The sequence below is a fragment of the Bos indicus genome, chromosome 19, assembly GCF_029378745.1.
Source record: "Bos indicus isolate NIAB-ARS_2022 breed Sahiwal x Tharparkar chromosome 19, NIAB-ARS_B.indTharparkar_mat_pri_1.0, whole genome shotgun sequence".
Lineage (NCBI taxonomy): Eukaryota > Metazoa > Chordata > Mammalia > Artiodactyla > Bovidae > Bos > Bos indicus.
In genome coordinates, this window is record NC_091778.1 from 53,628,848 (window position 1) to 53,651,645 (window position 22,798).

At 43.2% G+C, this 22,798-nt stretch overlaps 1 protein-coding gene across 1 annotated transcript in view; it reads right to left on the reverse strand.

The window, feature by feature from the left end:
- The window catches only part of LOC109573340 (E3 ubiquitin-protein ligase RNF213-like), a 129,149-nt gene that overhangs the window by 92,717 nt on the left and 13,634 nt on the right, over nt 1-22,798 (reverse strand). Inside the window, 4 exon segments of the mRNA XM_070773928.1 lie at nt 5,325-5,527; nt 5,862-6,020; nt 6,563-6,732; nt 7,344-7,466. Of these exon segments, the coding sequence (XP_070630029.1) occupies nt 5,325-5,527; nt 5,862-6,020; nt 6,563-6,732; nt 7,344-7,466 (655 nt within the window).

Here is a 22,798-nt window from a genome sequence, read left to right on the forward strand (position 1 = left end):
CCTGGTTGTACAATGGTTAGGACTCCCCACTTCCACTGCAGGGACAAGGTTTTGATCCAAGGTCTGGGAACTAAGATCCCATAAGCCACACAGCAGTGGAGGGGGGTGGGGGTAGGGGGTGGGGGTGGTGGGGGTGGGGGAATGATCAGACTGAATGGGGAAGAAAAGAAAACAAACCAACAAAAGTCCAGCAAAACAGGGATGTGGCTGGAACAGCTGAATCTGAGAGAAAACAGCGGAGTTGGGAACAAAAGCAAAGATGTTGAGGGTGGGGTGAGGAATGCAGACACAGCAGAGTCAGTTTCAGGCAAAACACAGCACAAGGCAAAAGACACTGGAACAGAGTGCCAGTGACGGCTGTTTCTGCCACCAGCACACACTTCTGCCCTCTGGTCTCCCTGCATCACGAGGCAGAGCCCAGAATCTCCATTCTGCCTGCCTTGCAACAGTGGCTTCTACCAATGAGAGTGCTCACAGGAGGCTTAGAAGGAGGAAGACGGGAGGGAAGACATCTCTCTGTTTATTGGGATTAATGAAAACTACATGTATTTAACATAGATAAACCACCATCGCACCAAATGGAGTAAATTACAAAACTTTTCTCAATCAACATAATTCTACTGCCTTCCAGACACTCCGTACAAAGCACCTACATGGATGATGTCAGGGGCTGGGGCACTTCCCCACCTGGGCTCAAGAAGTGACCTCCAGACCCTCAGAACCCACCAGAGTCCGTCCCTGGCCTTCCTAGCCCTTCTATCAGTTACTATGACTCACCTCCTAGCTGCTTCAAACTCCTGACTTAACCTAACCGATCTAGTTATCATCTCCCAGAGAGCTCTAAGGTCAGCCTACCAACAGGACATCTAAATAGAAGAGCCTATACCAAGAAGTAACCAAGGTGCCTGAGGGCCTTTGCAGCAAGGAAGGAAAAGCTCTAGCACTCATATTCTTTTAAGCTTGCAAAGTATAATCATTGAAAAACACTATTTAAAACAATATCATGCTTAAGAAAGTATCTGAAAATAAAATTGCTTGGAAATTCTGAGTTACTCTCCAACTTAAAAATCTGTTTAATGAAACAGCTTATATAACTCAATATTTTTAAAAAGCCAATCAAAAAATGGGAGAAGACTAAAAAGACACTTATCCAAAGAAGACATACAGATGGCTAACATGCACATGAAAAGAAGCTCATCATCACTAATTATTAGAGAAATGCAAATCAAAACTACAATACTACAATAAGGCATCACCACACACTGATCAGAACGGACATCATCCAAAAGACTACAAATACCAAATTCTGGAGAGGGTGTGGAGCAAAGGGAACCCTCCTATGCTATTGAAGGGAATGTAAATTGGTACAGCCACCTTGGAAAACAGTATGGAGTTTCCTCAATAAAAGTAAAAATAGAGCTACAATATGATTCAGCAACCACAACAATCCCACTCCTGGGTGTATATCCAAAAAAGATGAAAACTCTATTTCGAAAAAAAACACACCTCTCCATGTTCATTGTAGCATTATTTACAATAGCCAAGACATGAAAGGAAACTAAGTGCCCATCGGCAGATGGATAAAGAAGACATGGCATACATACACGAGGGACTGTTACTCAGCAATCAACAAAGAAAAAATATTGCCATGTGCAGCAACTGGACAAGCAACTCCTGCAGCTCAATTCCAGAAAATTAAACAACCCAATCAAAAAATGGGCCAAAGAACTAAATAGACATCTCTCCAAATAGGACATACAGATGGCTAACAAACACATGAAAAGATGCTCAACATCACTCATTATCAGAGAAATGCAAATCAAAACCACTATGAGGTACCATTTCACACCAGTCAGAATGGCTGCGATCCAAAAGTCTACAAGCAATAAATGCTGGAGAGGGTGTGGAGAAAAGGGAACCCTCTTACACTGTTGGTGGAAATGCAAACTAGTACAGCCACTATGGAGAACAGTGTGGAGATTCCTTTAAAAGCTGGAAATAGAACTGCCTTATGACCCAGCAATCCCACTGCTGGGCATACACACCGAGGAAACCAGAATTGAAAGAGACACGTGTACCCCAATGTTCATCGCAGCACTGTTTATAATAGCCAGGACATGGAAGCAACCTAGATGCCCATCAGCAGATGAATGGATAAGAAAGGGGTGGTACATATACACGATGGAGTATTACTCAGCCATTAAAAAGAATACATTTGAATCAGTTCTAATGAGGTGGATGAAACTGGAGCCTATTATACAGAGTGAAGTAAGCCAGAAAGAAAAACACCAATACAGTATACTAATGCATATATATGGAATTTAGAAAGATGGTAACAATAACCCTGTATGCGAGACAACAAAAGAGACACAGATGTATAGAACAGTCTTTTGGACTCTGTGGGAGAGGGAGAGGGTGGGATGATTTGGGAGAATGGCATTGAAACACATATAATATCATATAAGAAACTAATTGCCAGTCCAGGTTTGATGCAGGATACAGGATGCTTGGGGCTGGTGCGCTGGGATGACCTAGAGGGATGGTATGGGGAGGGAGGTAGGAGGGGGGATTCAGGATGGGGAACACGGGTACACCCATGGCGGATTCATGTTGATGTATGGCAAAACCAATACAATATTGTAAAGTAAAAAAAAAAAAAAAGAAAGAAAACATCCAGATGTGGTTAGCCATTGTCCAGGAAATAAAATAAATTCCTAAAAAGGATAAAGGACACACTAGACTTACTCTTTCACTTCACATTAGGGAGAGACATTTATGGGGCACTTACTGTATGCTTGACATTTTATTAGGAAATTTGCATGTATTGTATCATGAAATGACTTTTCATTGCCTTTTGAATAAAATCATAACTTCTTCTTAAAAAAAAAGAAAAAGAAAATAAACATAGAAATAAAATAAATATATTTTGCTTAAAATAAAATAAATTAAATTAAATTAATTAATAAAATAAATAAATAAAAATAAAACATAGAAAATAAAGATTTACTGTATAGCACAGGGAACTATATTCAATATCTTGTAATAAGCTGTAATGGGAAAGAATCTTTTATATATATATATATCATATATATGAATCTGATATATATCATATATATATGTGTATAAAACTGAACCAGTTTGCTGTTGCCCAAAAGTAACACAAAAATTAAAATACACTTCAATAAAAGAGAGAAAAAATGAAAAAGGGAAGGAATAAAGAGGGAGAGAAAATCTTTTTAATGGACTTTAAAATGACTGCTTCTGTTTAAAGAAAAAAAAAAGAAATCTATCTGATTTGACAGCTTAAGTAGCAGGATCCAACCAGGTAAATCTGAAGTGACTATGGCAGTGCTTCTTAAGTAAGAGCAAATGGGACCTGCCATCCCAAGTCACTACCATGTCTTCTGCAAAGACTAGATCAACACCAGCTCTTGTCTAATGAGGGGTCATCTCAAGTACGGAAAGAGCCAGTTTGGATCATCCAGGAAGTGGAAGGACGGACTCTGGGATCGGCTCACAAAGAAGAGAGTCTTGTAAAGGCAGTCGAGTCAACACTTGGGTACATTTAAGAAGAGGGCATGACTCTTAGTTTCTTCTCTGTCTCTGGGCCAGTTCAAAATAATCCAGCTCCTGTCCCATTGACCTTTACTGCTGTCAGCCCAACAGAGATCCCAGCCACAGGCAGCATCAATGGAAAATACCCTTCCAGATGACTCCAAACCCAGCCATCAAGTCACTCCCAGCTTTCAGTCCTGCCTAGCTGAGGCCCCAGACATCAGAGAGCAGAATCCAGCCAGCCCTGCTGTGCTCCATCCAAACCACTAACCCACAGAAGTAATGAATATAATAAAACTGCTTTATGCACCCCCAAAAAACAAATAAAATAAAGCACCTGGTCTTGGTGACAGACTGACACATCTCTCTCAAAAGCTGACAGATCAATCTTTTTAAACAAAGATTTTAATTTTAATCTGGGCTTCCCAGATAGCTCAGTTGGTAAAGAATCTGCCTGCAATGCAGGAGACCCTGGTTCGATTCCTGGGTAGGGAAGATCCCCTTGAGAAGAGATAAGTTACCCACTCCAATACTCTTGGGCTTCCCTTGTGGCTTAGCTGGTAAAGAATCTGCCTGCAATGCAAGAGACCTGGGTTCAATCCCTGGGTTGGAAAGACCCCGTGGACAAGGGAAAGGCTACTCATTCCAGTATTCTCGCCTGGAAAATTCCAGGGACTATACAGTCCATGGGGTCGCAAAGAGTCAGACACGACAGTGATTTTCATTCATTATCATTAATTTTAATGTAATAAATATAGGTACAGTTTTTGAGTCTACAAAATTGATTATCCATACTTTCTGAGGATACATGTGATGTTTATGACAGACCAGGAATTCAGCTACAAAGAAGATCTGAGAAGTTCCTAAAAGTAGAACCCATATAGATTCTCTATATACAACACATGCCATGTATGGACACACAAAACACACACACAAGTACCACACACACAGTGCATACAAGGAGGGGAAAAGATCACAGAGAAAAGAATTAGATACAGACAAGAATAGAAAGAGAAAAGGAGAATAAGGGTATAAAAAGTAAATAGAAGAGTGACAGGGAGAAGGCAATGGCACCCCACTCCAGTACTCTTGCCTGGGAAATCCCATGGATGGAGGAGCCTGGCAGGCTACAGTCCATGGGGTCGTGAAGAGTCGGACACGACTGAGCAACTTGACTTTCACTTTTCCCTTTCATGCATTGGAGAAGGAAATGGCAACCCACTTCAGTATTCTTGCCTGGAGAATCCCAGGGATGGGAGCCTGGTGGGCTGCCATCTGTGGGGTGGCATAGAGTCAGACACGACTGACGTGACTTAGCAGTAGCAGCAGAAGAGCGACAATGATGACAGACAGCAGCGAGTAGTGGATCTGGCCCACCACTTGATAGCTTCTGATGGATGTCTTATTCACAGTTGTCGTTTGAAAACCTGGAAAGGTCTTCTGTCCTGCCTGGCAGCCCTGCTTCCCATGCCCTTGCCCCTGCTCAGTGCTGCCTCTCCATGCCCCAGTCCCCTCACTTCTTAGCGGATCCACCCTCTCTCCTTTCCCTTAGAAAACATCCACTACCTTGTTTACTCTTGTGAGTGGTTAAGCTAAACTGATCAGAAAAATGCTTTCAAGCTCAGGTTTAGGAAACATAGAGCCAGGAGGTAGGGCAGGGCTAATGCCAAGCAAAGAGGACCCACAGAGATCAAGGAAAGCCTTTGTTCCCCAGGAAGGAAGGTCCAGCCTCAGAGGCTGATTGATCAAGAGTCCAGACTTCGGCTTACCTCCAGAGTCCAGAAGGGAAGACTTTACTCGCAGACAGCGGTTCACGTACTCGCCTTTCTTCTGCTGACTTGTGTAGATGAACTCATACTCCTCAGAGTTCTTGCCTTTGCAGATGATGTACTTGTAAGGAATGGGTTTATCCACGTGCTGCTTGGAAATGGTGGTGCTGCCTTCAATGAGGGACCCATTCTCATGTAAATCTCTGTGAATAAACAGGACAGCAGTAAGTTATCTGAAAATCCTCTCCCAGAAATTTTCATTCTTCTCAAACACAACATGGGGTGCAGACCCAAAGCTGTAAATATATGCTGACTGAGAGCATGCTTCTAGAACAAGGCTTGGTTTCCACACAGAGACATAAAGAAGACCAAGATGAAGTATGACAAAGAATTGCATTATAAGGAAGAGGTTTTTTTTAATATTCATCTCCCAGAGCTTCTAACAATTAACCAGCTTGATCAAAATTATGATTTCAATATATTTCAAAGACTGAACGTTCTATCCATTTCCTTATGGGCCAACTGGGATATACTCACTTGCTGTAGTGCATCTCGCAAACATTATGACTCCATGCAGGTTCCCCAAATTCTTTTCCACCCCTGACAAATACTTTGTGTTGATGGGGGTTGAATTCAAAATGTTTAGAAATAATTGCATGGAAGTACACCATGATTCCTTCCATGGAGCTCAGCAGGCTGGGGAAGGTCACAGAAGAAAACACTGATTAGATCTGGTCTCTCTACTCCCTGCCCACACACACATGCAGGCACACATGTGCACACACGATCTTGTTTCTGGGCATGCACTAACACACACCCTAGCAAAGTGCAAGAGAGCCCACACTTCAGATAGACTGCCCACCATGTGGGTCCCCTTGGCTCTCCCTCTATGGTGGAGGAGGACAGTGGGCACAGGGTGGGGTGATCTCTGCCCAGCTCCAAAGAGGGGGGGTGGGAGGGGGTGACTGAGTACTCTGGGGCATGACTGTCTCTCTCCTGACTTCTGTAAGGCCCAGGCTGCCTCCGGGAGACCTCAGGGACTGTGTAATAGCAGAATTTCAACTGAGTAAGGAATTGGGACAGATGCCCCTCCCCTGCCTACCTCCTGAGCATTACCCTTTGCCCTGAGAATCAACAAAAAGGCAGCCTGGGAATCTCCTCTGGGGTGGCATGGCCCTTTCCAGCCCCAGTGCTGGGTGGGGGCCAGGCCTGCGCTTTCCTGAGCCAGTTGCACCCACCTCTCCTTAGCTCGCTGTGTGCTCTGGTTCCTTTGCTCCTTCTCATTTTTCACAGGGGCTGCATTATTTCCGTTATTCCCCTCTGGCCTCTTCAGGTCCTTTGGCTTGGCTTTCTCATTCTCACCTGTTTTCCCTCCAGGAAGAGCTGTCTGGTCCTTGGTTGCAATTTCCTGAAACAGGCACCCAAACCCCAACCTTTAGACCAGGCTCCATGCTTGCTCCCAACATAGGACGCTTGTCACAATTGCCGGACTGGTCACATCCTTTCCCTGCTCAGAACCTTTAAACGGCTTCTGGTCCACCCACCACAGGGGAGCCTTGGACTCCTTGGAGCCAACCTTGTCAACTCCAGCCCCAACCCAGGCCTCTCTTCCCTTCACCTGCTCTTGGGAGAAGCAGCTTTCCTGCTGCCCCCTAAACAAGCCCACCACACTCTCCCTTGGGGCCTTTGCATGTCCCCAGATAGGCATGTGGCTTGCCTGTCACTCTTTGAGTTCTCCTTGGAGAGTCCCTGACTGGCACTTACCTCAGTCCCTTGCCCTACTTCTCTCCAGGGCACTTCACACAGTCTGGCTTTGCATGTCTTTCTCCCCACTAGAATGTGAGCTCCCAAAGGCAGAAACTGGTCTCATTCATGGCTATATCCCCAGCACCTAACACATATTCACCAAATGATTAAGCTGTGGAAGGAATGGGACTAAAAGGAGCAGCCCATGGGATGGACAGCAAGGATGGGGAGGGCGTCCTGGAGAGGCGACCAGGCAGGCATGAGACGCTTTACCTGGCGGTGGTTTCGGGAAGCAGGGACGCTTGTGGGTGGCTCTTTCATTTCCTCAGTCTTATCTTTAACATCTTTCCCAACTCCTTTCACTGAAACAGCTGACTCAGCTGCAGCATCACTTGCCTGGAAGAAATAAAGCCCCAAAACATCAGGGCCAAAATGACAAAATGCACAGGGAAACTTGAACTCAATGGCATAAGGGTCAGCCTCTGCCACCAGCCCAGGAACAGGCGTCAGCAGCTCAGGGTAGAGGGATAGCCCCTCCCACAGCCCCCCTCCCAAGAAGCGAGTCCCAGTGGACTCCCTTCCCAGACAGTGAAGTGTTGTCAGAACTGCACTGCACAGCAAGGTGTTGAGACATGGCAGGCCAACCCTGGGCATCAAATTCACCCCAGAGGCAGGAGCCCTTTTCTGGGCTTGGAGATGTCCACCTTTGGCTCAGGCAGCAGGAGCTCCTGGGCAGTATCCTTCTCCCTAGGAGAGCCTTCACTGGCAGAAGTGGGGAGATCTTCACCCTTGAAGGGGCTCAGGGAGTGGTGGTCATTCCCTTCTGGGAGGGCTCCTGCCAGAGTCTGGTCCTGAGGTGCCGGGCTGCTCAGAGACTCAGCACCCATGGCTGCTTCTGCCTCTTCTGCAGCCTCGCCTTGCAGAGGGTGCCCCATAGCCTCCAGGGGTATTTTGCCCACACTTGGAGGCTTGCCTGACTGGTGAGTGGGTCTACACTGCTGAGCTGGGCTTTGGCATGGAGCTGTGTCCTGAAGCCCAGGGTTTGCAAGAGAACTCAGACTACAGGGCTCCAATGAGGATGGGGACAAGGAATCCAGCTCTGCAGATGTGGAAGCATTCTTCCAATTCCTTTTCTTCCTTTTACTCCTTCTACGCCGCTAAACAGAAAAAGAGACACTCATTTTGTTTCTCAGGTTTTCTGTACTCTCACCAAAGTTTTCCTTCAGTTTCCTTTCAATTTCTGAAATACATCAAGCGTAGCTCAACCAAACCACTAAGAGTGTTAACACCCTTGGTAGAGAGGCCAGAGGTCCCCAAACAGCAGGAGGAAATAAACTGCAAGTGGCAAACATTTATTTTTTTCCTTCTCTACACAAAATTAAAGCAAGTTTCTTTTAATTCTGGGTTGTCATGGCAACACCTGGATCAGTCTGAACTTTATCTCAAACTTTGAGCTAACCTAATGCATTTTTCTTATGAAAGTAATTCCTTCAACTATGTTAGTGAACTACGTATTTGCTTGGAAATCTGCCTTTCTTCCAGATTCATGTCAACTGTGTTATGGCCTGGGATGATTCACCTAGTGCCAATGCTATCTAAAAATCTGTGTTGCGGGTGAGGGGCCTGGTGCAATTATCTCAGTTTTGAGGCATTTCTTTAATTAGCAGCTTTGCTAACAGGTATAAAAATCCTTGCTAAAAACTAGCAAGGAGGTCACTCTTTCTGCCCCCTTCTGATGTCTATGTCAGAAGCTTTCTCTATCTCTTTTTATACTTTAATAAAACTTTACTACACAAAAGCGCTGAGTGATCAAGCCTCGTCTCTGGCCACAGATCAAATTCCTCTCCTCTGGAGGCCACAAATCACAGTGTTATTCACGGTTTGCAGCAGCAATCTTTCACCACCTTACATATATCTGCCATTCCTCTCTCTTGGAAAGAAAGAAACTGAGCACAAAGTGAATGGGGGTGGTGAACAGAGTTGAGGGACAAGTGGGGAGCAGTGATGGTCACACACTTTGCTTTGCCCAATCCAAGCTGAAACCCTCATGTGGAATACCTTCCAATGGGAGGGCCCTATAAAGATGGCTTTCAAATGTTAGAAAGTATGCACAGGCCCAACATGTTACACTCTTACATGGTGTGTATTACAGACAAAATAGAGATGCAAAAATGAGCAGAAGGCTAAGTTGTTCCTTCCTGCACTTTCACTGGCATGTTATACCTCTGCCTGCAGATCCTCACTCAAAGGCAAGAATCCTCAGCTTCAGAATCAGAGACAAGCTTGTAGAAGCAGTTGTGGCAGGCCCCTGAGAGGACCCCAAGGGGCTGGATGCCCTGCATGCATGGGGATCCTGCTTTGCTGCAAATATTGATTAGTTCATTAAGTGCCAGTAACCTGTGACCCTCCCTGCCACTGAAGCCCAGTGTAGGCCCAGAGCTTAGTGTCTTGCCCCTTGCCTGGACTCAGTCCTCGGGAGAGGGAGATTGAAGACCTTGGGGTTTATTTGCACGTGGGGTGGGGCAGCCTGGTTCTGGGTCAGCTTCCAGATTTTCTCCAAAAAACCTGACCAAACTTCCAGCCCATCTGCTTGAAACAAGCAGCACAGCCCATAGACTGCCCTGAATGGCAATTTCCCAGTCTGACATCGACACCAGCTAACACTGTGGTAGAAAGAAGCTTAAGCAAGATCATTCAAGGTGGTCACATCCCCAACTTCCAGGGCATATAGATCGCTGAAGATCTTGCCAACATACTGATGGTGACTCAGCACATCTGGGGGAATTTCAGGTTCTGCATTTCTGTGGTGCTGCTGCCAGTCCAGGCTTGCTCTGAGAGCTAACGCCAAGCAGCTCCCCAACCCTGGCACCCGACTCATCTGACAGGTCTGGGGGCCTAGGCACCAGCATCTCCATTAGCTTTCCTGGTGGTCCTGACATGCAGCCTCACTAGGAACCACAGGTCAGACGAGCAAGAAGCTGTGTGCAGACCCCAAGGCCCCAAGCCCTTTGCAGAATCTCCTCCTTTTTGAGTGTGAGGCTGGCTTAAATTAAGTCACTTAGTTCTATGCTGATTTAACAAAAGGAACCTGGAACTCTGTCCTAAGCACAAGGAATAAGAAAGTAAGACATGTTCCTCCCCCACAAACCTGATGTTTAATTGGATAAAAAGACTAAAAACAAATGGTTTTAGCATACTGGAAGGACTGGGAGGCTTCCCAAAGAAGAGGTTCAGGTTGAGTCCAAAAGTCATTGAGAGCCAATAAGGCAGTTTCATGCAGTCAGCAAAGATTTCCGGGACCTGTGCATCTGAACATGGCCACAGCCATGGGCTGCCTTCTAGGTTGACCTGCCCACCCAGAATCAAAGCTTATGCTTGGCCAGAAGACCCTGCGTGGCTGGCCCTCACTGTCTGTCAACCTCATCCCACCCTAGTCCTGCCCTGGCCTCCAGCATCAATCCTGTTTTTACCTTCTGTACTTTAGGATGTTTTGGCATTTGGGGGGACCTTGCTCATCCTGGAGAGACTGCCCCTCCCAGGGTTACTAATACCCAGAGAGAGGTGGTGACTCCCCACAAGCACATCTTTCATCTGCCAATCAACCAACACGGAGCTCCTCCCTCCACCCACCGCCCACCTCCTTTATCAAACTCTCCTTCCAAGCCAACATTTCCAGCTCCAAATCACCACAGGGCAATCTAGACTACCCTACACCCCAAAGTCCACCAAGAGCATTCACACTAGCCAATTCTGAACCTCCTCAAACCTGCCTGCCCTGCCCCACAAGGCAGGCTCAGGGCCACTTTCTCCCCTTGCTCCTTCTATCTCCCCTGCTGCCCTTCAGACATGGCCCCTCCTCCTGGGAGCTGTAACCCTGGCCTCTCCAGTCATCACTAGTCACACAATCAGGGCGCCTCCGGCTTCAGGTTCCCTCTCTCCCCAGACACCTCTGTCACTTTGTCCTCTACCCCACACCCCTTGGCAGACCACCTGGGCACCCCCGGTAGGAAAGTAAACCTTCGCAGCCCTGTACTTGCTTTATTTCCTTCTGTAGCAACCATCAACTAAACATGCCTTTTATTTTCTCTTCCCTCCAGGAAGGAAGTCTCTGTTTTCTTCACTGCTACATCCACAGTGTCTAGAACAATCCCTGAGCACTGGTAGGTACCTAAATGCTTCTATCTCATTATATAAATTCCTCAGAAAGTTGTCTCTCCCTGCAGCACCACCATGTTCCCTCTGCCACTGGGACTCCCATCCTCCTCAGTTGGGTCTCTCTATGATCAGATCCAAGAACAAAGGGTTCTGACTTCTGATTCACAATTTCTGTTTTGCCTCTTTGCCTCACTTTCTTCTCTTCTCTCTATTCGACTATGCTTTTTATAAACTGCTTCAAAATACTTAGAATAAGGTCTAGATTTTGTACAGGCAATTAGTTATCTCAACGTACATCTGGTAACTTAGTCCTCTTAACACACGTCTATGGGGCTGCTTGATGGCCCGCCCTCCTCACAGATTTACAGGCAGGTCTGGGATGTTGGCAGATCTCAAACTACTGGCACGCTTGCCATAACAAAGCTTGAGGCTAAAGTTTAAAGTTTCCCTTGACAAAAGTCAAGTTTATATAGGCATGTTACATAGTTATGTATTCCTAATTATTGTGGTCTGTCATTTTGACCTCATTAGTAAGGAATATGTACACTAAAACTAAACATTACTGATTGGGAATGCACACAGACATGCAACCCGACCTCTGGGTATGGGCAGTGGATGGAGGCTGTTGGGAGGAGACCCCAAAAGTTCTGCTGATGTCCATGTTGACGATGGATGGTAGGGTATGAGTATTCACTTAGTTAACCCTGCATCTGTTATAAATACCCTTTAAGGTGGGTGTGATATTTAATTAGGGCTTCCCTAGTGGCTCAGTAGTAAAGAATCTGCCTGTCAATGCAGGAGAAATAGGAGACACAGGTTTGATCCTTGGGTCAGAAAGATCCCCTGGAGAAGGAAATAGCAACCCACTCTCGTATTCTTGCCTGGGAAATCCCATGAACAGAGGAGCCTATTGGGTTAAAGTCCATGAGGTTCCAAAAGAATTGGACACAACTTAGTGACTAAACAACAACAATTAAAACTTTTAATTAAAACTTTTAAATGAGTTTGGGGGGAGGAGCCAAGATGGCGGAGGAGTAGGACGGGGAGAACACTTTATCCCCCACAAATTCATCAAAAGAGCATTTAAAAGCCGAGTAAATTCCACAGAACAACTTCTGAATGCCGGCAGAGGACATCAGGCACCCAGAAAAGCAACCCAAGTCTTCAAAAGGAGGTAGGAAAAAATATAAAAGACAAAAAAAAGAGACAAAAGAGGGAGGGACAGAGTTCCGTCCCGGGAAGGGAGTCTTAAAAAGAGAGAAGTTTCCAAACATCAGGAAACCTTCTCACTGCCAAATCTGTGCCGAGCTTTGGAAGCACAGAGGGCAACATAACAGGGAGAAAAAATAAATAAACAATTAAAACTCGCAGATTGCGAGCCCTAAGGTAACTCCCCCAGCGGAGAAGCAGTGTAGACGCCTACACACGCCATTAGCAAGCGGGGGCTGGGCAGGGAGGCGCGGTGCGGGCTGCATCGCTTAGAGTTAAGGACCTGGCCTGAATACCCTGAGCGCTGTCTGAGCGAAATAATCTGGGCTAGCAAACCAGACTGTGGGATATCTATCACGCGAAAAGCCAGCCCTAACCTAAGACACCGCCAGGCCCGCGCACGGAACAAAGGACTGAACAGAGATAGCCGGCTGCAGACCTTCCCCATCCAGTGACACACAGCCAGAGCCAGAGGGGGCAATCGCAGCCCCAGAGAGACATTATCTATAAAACTGTAAGCAGGCTTCTTTGCTAACTAAAACTTCTTGGGGGTCTGGACGGTCAACATCTCCCTGAGAAGGTGCGCCAGTTGTACCCCTAGATAACCAAGCCGCGGGGAGGCGATAAGTCGCAGCAATCGCGCTGGCTAAACACCTCATCACCTGAGCTGCTCGGACCTGGGAAGGGCACAAAACACAGGCCCAACCGAGTCTGTGCCTCTGAGGACTACCCAAGTGCCTGAACCTGAGCGGCTTGGACCTGGGAGGTGCAGGCAGCCCAGGGCCGGCCACGGATGGTTCCCGGCGGAGCAACCTAGAGCCTGAGCATTGTGGGCAGGGAGGCTACACGCGCCCTGAGCGGGGGCAGACCCAGTGTGGCTGAGGCACTGCGAGCACACGTCAGTGTTACTTGTTTGCAGCATCCCTCCCTCCCTCCCCACAGCGCAACTGAACAAGTGAGCCTAAAAAGAAAAAAAGAAAAAAAAAGTGTCCTCCACCGTCCCCTTTGTGTCAGGGCGGAAACCAGACACTGAAGAGTCCAGCAAACAGAAGAAGCTATAACAGAGGGAACCGCCTTGGAAGCTACAGGCAATAGATTAAAACCCTGTGGTTACTACCGACTACATAGGAAGGGGCCTATAGATCTTGAGAAATAAAAGTCGGACCAAGGAACTAGCCAAAAATGAGCTGAACTCACAATACTCACAACAAAACCAGAGAAAGTCCTTGATATATTTTTACTATTTTTACGATCATTCTTTCTTCCTTTTTTTTTTAAATTTTTTAAAAAAATTTTAAGTCCTTTAATTTTCACTTTTATAACCTATTACTTTGCAAAAAAAAAAAAAGACCCTATTTTTTTTCTTCAGCAAACTTCATATATATATTGTTTATAATTTTTTGACCTTGTTTTTTTTCTTCTTCTTCTTTTCTTTAACATTGTATTTTTGAAATTCCAAACTCTACTCTAGATTTTTAATTTTAGCTTTTTGGTATTTGTTATCAATTTTGTACCTATAGTTTTTTTATAATTTCTGTGACTTTTTTTCCCTCTGTTTCTTTCTCTTCTTCTTTTATATAACATTGTATATCTGAAATTCCAAACTCTACTCTAGATTTTTAATTTATGCTTTTTGGTATTTGATATCAATTTTGTACCTGTATTTTCTTTATAATTTTTGTGACATTGTTTGTTTTTGTTTGTTTGTTTGTTTTTATCTCCTTATTTTTCTTCTTCTTTTTTTTAACATTGTATTTTTGAAATTCCAAACTCTACTCTAGATTTTTAACTTTTGCTTTTTGGTATTAGTTATCAATTTTGTACCTATATTTTCTTTATAATTTTCACGACCTTGTTTGTTTTTGTTTGTTCGTTTTTTTCCCTCTTTCTTTCCCTTCTTCTTTTGTTTAACATCATATTTTTAAAATTCCAAACTCTACTCTAGATTTTTAATTTTTGCTTTTATGTATTTGTTACCAATTTTGTACCTTTAAGAACCCAATCTTCAGTACCCATTTATCACTAGGGAGCGAGATTACTGGCTTAACTGCTCTCTCTCCCTTTGGACTCTCCTTTTTCTCCACCAGGTCGCCTGTGTCTCCTCCCTAACCCCTCTCTACTCTACCCAACTCTGTGAATTTCTGTGTGTTCCAGACAGTGGAGAACACTTAGGGAACTGATTACTGGCTGGACCTGTCTCCCTCCTTTTCATTACCCCCTTTTATCCTCTGGCCACCTCTGTCTCCTTCCTCCATCTTCTCTTCTCTGTATAACTCCGTGAACATCTCTGAGCAGTCCAGTTGTGGAGTGCGCATAAGGAAGTGATTATTGGCTAGCCCACTCTCTCCACTATTGATTCCACCTCATCTCATTCGGGTCACCTCTAACTCCCTCCTCCCTCTTCTCTTCTCCATGTAATGCTGTGGACCTCTCTGGGTGACCCTCACGGTAGAGAAACTTTTCATCTTTAATGTAGATGTTTTATCAATGGTGCTGTATAGAAGGAGAAGTTTTGAAACTACTGTAAAAATAAGACCAATAACTGGAAGCAGGAGGCTTAAATCCAAACCCTGACTCCAGGGAACTCCTGACTCCAAGGAACATTAATTGACAGGAGCTCATTAAATGCCTCCATACCGACACTGAAACCAAGCACCACACAAGGGCCAACAAGTTTCAGGGCAAGACATACCAAGCAAATTCTCCAGCAACAAAGGAACACAGCCCTGAGCTTCAAGATACAGGCTGTCCAAAGTCACCCCAAAACCATAGACATCTCATAACTCATTACTGGACACTTCATTGCACTCCAGAGAGAAGAAATACAGCTCCACCCACGAGAACACCAACACAAGCTTCCCTAACCAGGAAACTTTGACAAGCCACCTGTACAAACCCACACACAGCGAGGAAACGCCACAATAAAGAGAACTCCACAAACTGCCAGAATACAGAAAGGACACCCCAAAATCAGCAATTTAAACAAGATGAAGAGACAGAGGAATACCCAGCAGAAAAAGGAACAGGATAAATGCCCACCAAACCAAACAAAAGAGGAAGAGATAGGGAATCTACCTGATAAAGAATTCCAAATAATGATAGTGAAATTGATCCAAAATCTTGAAATCAAAATGGAATCACAGATAAATAGCCTGGAGACAAGGATTGAGAAGATGCAAGAAGGGTTTAACAAGGACCTAGAAGAAATAAAAAAGAGTCAATATATAATGAATAATGCAATAAATGAAATTAAAAACACTCTGGAGGCAACAAATAGTAAAATAACAGAGGCAGAAGATAGGATTAGTGAATTAGAAGATAGAATGGCAGAAATAAATGAATCAGAGAGGACAAAAGAAAAATGAATTAAAAGAAATGAGGACAATCTCAGAGACCTCCAGGACAATATTAAATGCTACAACATTCAAATCATAGGGGTCCCAGAAGAAGAAGACAAAAAGAAAGACCATGAGAAAATACTTGAGGAGACGATAGTTGAAAACTTCCCTAAAATGGGGAAGGAAATAATCACCCAAGTCCAAAAAATCCAGAGAGTCCCAAACAGGATAAACCCAAGGTGAAACATCCCAAGACACATATTAATCAAATTAACAAAGGTCAAACACAAAGAACAAATATTAAAAGCAGCAAGGGAAAAACAACAAATAACACACAAGGGAATTCCCATAAGGATAACAGCTGATCTTTCAATAGAAAATCTTCAAGCCAGGAGGGAATGGCAGGACATACTTAAAATGATGAAAGAAAATAACCTACAGCCTGGATTATTGTACCCAGCAAGGATCTCATTCAAGTATGAAGGAGAAATCAAAAGCTTTTCAGACAAGCAAAAGCTAAGAGAATTCTGCACCACCAAACCAGCTCTCCAACAAATACTAAAGGATACTCTCTAGACAGGAAACACAAAAATGGTGTAAAAACTCGAACCCAAAACAATAAAGTAAATGGCAACGGGATCATACTTATCAGTAATTACCTTAAACGTAAATCGGTTGAATGCCCCAACCGAAAGACAAAGACTGGCTGAATGGATACAAAAACAAGACCCATACATATGTTGTCTACAAGAGACCCACCTCAAAACAGGGGACACGTACAGAATGAAAGTGAAGGGCTGGAAAAAGATTTTCCATGCAAATAGGGACCAAAAGAAAGCAGGAGTAGCAATACTCGTATCAGATAAAACAGACTTTAAAACAAAGGCTGTGAAAAGAGACAAAGATGGTCACTACATAATGATCAAAGGATCAATCCAAGAAGAAGATATAACAATTATAAATATATATGCACTCAACACGGAAGCACCACAGTATGTAAGACAAATGCTAACAAGTATGAAAGGAGAAATTAACAATAACACAATAATAGTGGGAGACTTTAATACCCCACTCACACCTATGGATAGATCAACTAAACAGAAAATACAAGGAAACACAAACTTTAAACGATACAATAGACCAGTTAGACCTAATTGATATCTATAGGACATTTCATCCCAAAACAATGAATTTCACCTTTTTCTCAGGCGCACATGGAACCTTCTCCAGGATAGATCACATCCTGGGCCATAAATCTAGCCTTGGTAAATTCAAAAAAATATAAATCATTCCAAGCATCTTTTCTGACCACAATACAGTAAGATTAGATCTCAATTACAGGAGAAAAACTATTAAAAATTCCAACATATGGAGCCTGAACAACACGCTGCTGAATAACCAACAAATCACAGAAAAAATCAAAAAAGAAATCAAAATTTGCATAGAAATGAATGAAAATGAAAACACAACAACCCAAAACCTATGGGACACTGTAAAAGCAGTCCTAAGGGGAAAGTTCATAGCAATACAGGCATACCTCAAGAAACAAGAAAAAAGTCAAATAAATAACCTAACTCTACACCTAAAGCAACTAGAAAAGGAAGAAATGAAGAACCCCAGGGTTAGTAGAAGGAAAGAAATCTTAAAAATTAGGGCAGAAATAAATGCAAAAGAAACAAAAGAGACCATAGCAAAAATCAACAAAGCCAAAAGCTGGTTCTTTGAAAGGATAAATAAAATTGACAAACCATTAGCCAGGCTCATCAAGAAACAAAGGGAGAAAAATCAAATCAATAAAATTAGAAATGAAACTGGAGAGATCACAACAGACAACACAGAAATACAAAGGATCATAAGAGACTACTATCAACAATTATATGCCAATAAAATGGACAACGTGGAAGAAATGGACAAATTCTTAGAAAAGTACAACTTTCCAAAACTGGACTAGGAAGAAATAGAAAATCTTAACAGACCCATCACATGCACGGAAATTGAAACTGTAATCAAAAATCTTCCAGCAAACAAAAGCCCAGGTCCAGACGGCTTCACAGCTGAATTCTACCAAAAATTTAGAGAAGAGCTAACACCTATCCTGCTCAAACTCTTCCAGAAAATTGCAGAGGAAGGTAAACTTCCAAACTCATTCTATGAGGCCACCATCACCCTAATACCAAAACCTGACAAAGATCCCACAAAAAAAGAAAACTACAGGCCAATATCACTGATGAACATAGATGCAAAAATCCTTAACAAAATTCTAGCAATCAGAATCCAACAACACATTAAAAAGATCATACACCATGACCAAGTGGGCTTTATCCCAGGGATGCAAGGATTCTTCAATATCCGCAAATCAATCAATGTAATACACCACATTACCAAATTGAAAAATAAAAACCATATGATTATCTCAATAGATGCAGAGAAAGCCTTTGACAAAATTCAACATCCATTTATGATAAAAACTCTCCAGAAAGCAGGAATAGAAGGAACATACCTCAACATAATAAAAGCTATATATGACAAACCCACAGCAAACATTATCCTCAATGGTGAAAAATTGAAAGCATTCCCTCTAAAGTCAGGAACAAGACAAGGGTGCCCACTTTCACCATTACTATTCAACATAGTTTTGGAAGTTTTGGCCACAGCAATCAGAGCAGAAAAAGAAATAAAAGGAATCCAAATTGGAAAAGAAGTAAAACTCTCACTATTTGCAGATGACATGATCCTCTACATAGAAAACCCTAAAGACTCCACCAGAAAATTACTAGAACTAATCAGTGATTATAGTAAAGTTGCAGGATATAAAATCAACACACAGAAATCCTTTGCATTCCTATACACTAATAATGAGAAAACAGAAAGAGAAATTAAGGAGACAATTCCATTCACCATTGCAATGGAAAGAATAAAATACTTAGGAATATATCTACCTAGAGAAACTAAAGACCTATACATAGAAAACTATAAAACACTGGTGAAAGAAATCAAAGAGGACACTAATAGATGGAGAAATATACCATGTTCATGGATTGGAAGAATCAATATAGTGAAAATGAGTATACTACCCAAAGCAATTAATAGATTCAATGCAATCCCTATCAAGCTACCAACGGTATTCTTCACAGAGCTAGAACAAATAATTTCACAATTTGTATGGAAATACAAAAAACCTCGAATAGCCAAAGCTATCTTGAGAAAGAAGAATGGAACTGGAGGAATCAACCTGCCTGACTTCAGGCTCTACTACAAAGCCACAGTTATCAAGACAGTATGGTACTGGCACAAATACAGAAATATAGATCAATGGAACAAAATAGAAAGCCCAGAGATAAATCCACGCACATATGGACACCTTATCTTTGACAAAGGAGGCAAGAATATACAATGGATTAAAGACAATCTCTTTAACAAGTGGTGCTGGGAAATCTGGTCAACCACTTGTAAAAGAATGAAACTAGAACACCTTCTAACACCATACACAAAAATAAACTCAAAATGGATTAAAGATCTCAACGTAAGACCAGAAACTATAAAACTCCTAGAGGAGAACATAGGCAAAACACTCTCTGACATACATCACAGCAGGATCCTCTATGACCCACCTCCCAGAATATTGGGAATAAAAGCAAAAATAAACAAATGGGACCTAATTAAACTTAAAACCTTCTGCACATCAAAGGAAACTATTAGCAAGGTGAAAAGGCAGCCTCAGAATGGGAGAAAATAATAGCAAATGAAGCAACTGACAAACAACTAATCTCAAAAATATACAAGCAACTCCTACATCTCAACTCCAGAAAAATAAATGACCCAATCAAAAAATGAGCCAAAGAACTAAATAGACATCTCTCCAAATAGGACATACAGATGGCTAACAAACACATGAAAAGATGCTCAACATCACTCATTATCAGAGAAATGCAAATCAAAACCACTATGAGGTACCATTTCACACCAGTCAGAATGGCTGCGATCCAAAAGTCTACAAGCAATAAATGCTGGAGAGGGTGTGGAGAAAAGGGAACCCTCTTACACTGTTGGTGGAAATGCAAACTAGTACAGCCACTATGGAGAACAGTGTGGAGATTCCTTAAAAAACTGGACATAGAACTGCCTTATGATCCAGCAATCCCACTGCTGGGCATACACACTGAAGAAACCAGAAGGGAAAGAGACACGTGTACCCCAGTGTTCATCACAGCACTGTTTATAATAGCCAGGACATGGAAGCAACCTAGATGTCCATCAGCAGATGAATGGATAAGAAAGGGGTGGTACATATACACAATGGAGTATTACTCAGCCATTAAAAAGAATACATTTGAATCAGTTCTAATGAGGTGGATGAAACTGGAGCCTATTATACAGAGTGAAGTAAGCCAGAAAGAAAAACACCAATACAGTATACTAACGCATATATATGGAATTTAGAAAGATGCTAACAATAACCCTGTGTACGAGACAGCAAAAGAGACACTGATGTATAGAACAGTCTTATGGACTCTGTTACAGAGGGAGAGGGTGGGAAGATTTGGGAGAATGGCATTGAAACATGTATAATATCATGTATGAAATGAGTTGCCAGTCCAGGTTCGATGCACGATACTGGATGCTTGGGGCTAGTGCACTGGGACAACCCAGAGGGATGGTATGGGGAGGGAGGAGGGAGGAGGGTTCAGGATAGGGAACACATGTATACCTGTGGCGGATTCATTTTGATATTTGGCAAAACTAATACAATTTGTAAAGTTTAAAAATAAAATAAAATTTAAAAAAAATTAAAAAAAAAATAGAGCTTGAGCTAGATAATAAAATTGTTTTCAGCTATAATTCACACATTTAAAAAAAATTAAATGAGTTTGACTTTGAAGGGGTGTTAGGGAGCTTTATGGGGACTGGAATGTCCTGTCTCTGGATCTGGTAGCAGCGATAAGGCTATATATGCAGCAGAATATTTGGGGGATTCTGCACTGACGATCTATGCATTTTACTCAATACCAATTATTGTTGTTTAGTCACTAAGTTGTGTCGGACCCTTTTGTGACAACCTGGGCTCTAATCTGCCAGGCTTCTCTGAACATAGGATTTCCCAAGCATGAATACTGGAGTGGGTTGTCATTTCCTCTCCAGGAGATTTTCCCAACCCAGGGATCGAACCCTACTCTCTTTCATTGACAGGGAGATTCTATATCACTGCGCCACCTGGGAAGCCTGGTACCATTGTACCTTGGTTCAAAAGCTATGCTGTGCCAGCTCTAAATGGATACATAAAGGCTACTCTATTCTTTCTCTAAAAGAATTGACTAGGAAAAGAAAATAATAGTTTGCTACTTCTTAGGGTGAGATGCTGGTCAGAATACACCTCTGATTTTATAATGAGTGTCAGTTTTTCCATCAAAAAAAAAAAAAAAGGCTTCCACACAGGGAGAGCAGAGAGTTAACCTCGAGCAGGCCAGGGGACATTGGGGGGGGGGAGGGGGCGTGGCTGCTGCAGACCCTGAGGAGGCAACTATGGCAGGAATTGGGGGTGACAGGTGGGAACACTGACTATTAGGAAGTCAGTGAAGTTCCTTAACAAAGGTTGAAGTGTTGGAGGCTAAGTGGGCCTGCATCTGTGTCCAAACTCCCAGAGGTCTCCTCTGCCTCATTCTGAGCTGATAGGGCTAGGGATAGAGTAGGATCATTAAATATTTAGTTTAGAATTCACCCTAGGGGATTAAGGACAAAAAAGAAACTTTGAGGGAGTTTGGGAAATAGTTGTAGGCTAATGACCACTCAGGGAACGAATCCACCAACTTAGCAACAATCTACACTATTTTGAAGGAAGACCAAGCATCCAAGTACCAGGCACACTCAAGCCACAAGTCCTGATAATTACAACACAAGACAATGGATAAGAGGTCTGAAATTTGTTACATGAAGTCAGCAAGTTAACAGTCCTTAACCTTTCTGCATGTAGCCAAGACAGGAATATAGGTGAAAGGGGAAAGAGACTAGGTGAAAGAGGACCTTATACTGAAAATTACTGAGCCCAGGTTTCTTCTTTACATGGCCAGATCAGATCAGATCAGGTCAGTCGCTCAGTCGTGTCCGACTCTTTGTGACCCCATGAATCGCAGCACGCCAGGCCTCCCTGTCCAACACCAACTCCTGGAGTTCACTGAGACTCACGTCCATTGAGTCAGTGATGCCATCCAGCCATCTCATCCTCTGTCATCCCCTTCTCCTCCTGCCCCCAATCCTTCCCAGCATCAGAGTCTTTTCCAATGAGTCAACTCTTCGCATGAGGTGACCAAAGTACTGGACATCAGAGGGCATCAGAGGGCAAACACACTGAAACCATACTCACAGAAAACTAGTCAATCTAATCACACTAGGACCACAGCCTTGTCTAACTCAATGAAACTAAGCCATGCCCATGGGGCAACCCAAGATGGGCAGGTCATGGTGGAGAGATCTGACAGAATGTGGTCCACTGGAGAAGGGAATGGCAAACCACTTCAGTATTCTTGCCTTGAGAACCCCATGAACAGTATGAAAAGGCAAAATGATAGGATACTGAAAGAGAAACTCCCCAGGTCAGTGGATGCCCAATATGCTACTGGAGATCAATGGAGAAATAACTCCAAAAAGAATGAAGGGATGGAGCCAAAGCAAAAACAATACCCAGCTGTGGATGTGACTGGTGATAGAAGCAAGGTTTGATGCTGTAAAGAGCAATATTGCATAGGAACCTGGAATGTTAGGTCCCTGAATCAAGGCAAATTGGAAATGGTCAAACAAGAGATGGCAAGAGTGAATGTCGACATTCTAGGAATCAGCGAACTGAAATAGACTGGAATGGGTGAATTTAACTCAGATGACCATTGTATCTAATACTGAGGGCAGGAATCCCTCAGAAGAAATGGAGTAGCCATCATGGTCAACAAAAGAGTCCGAAATGCAGCACTTGGATGCAATCTCAAAAACGACAGAATGATCTCTGTTCGTTTCCAAGGCAAACCATTCAATATCACA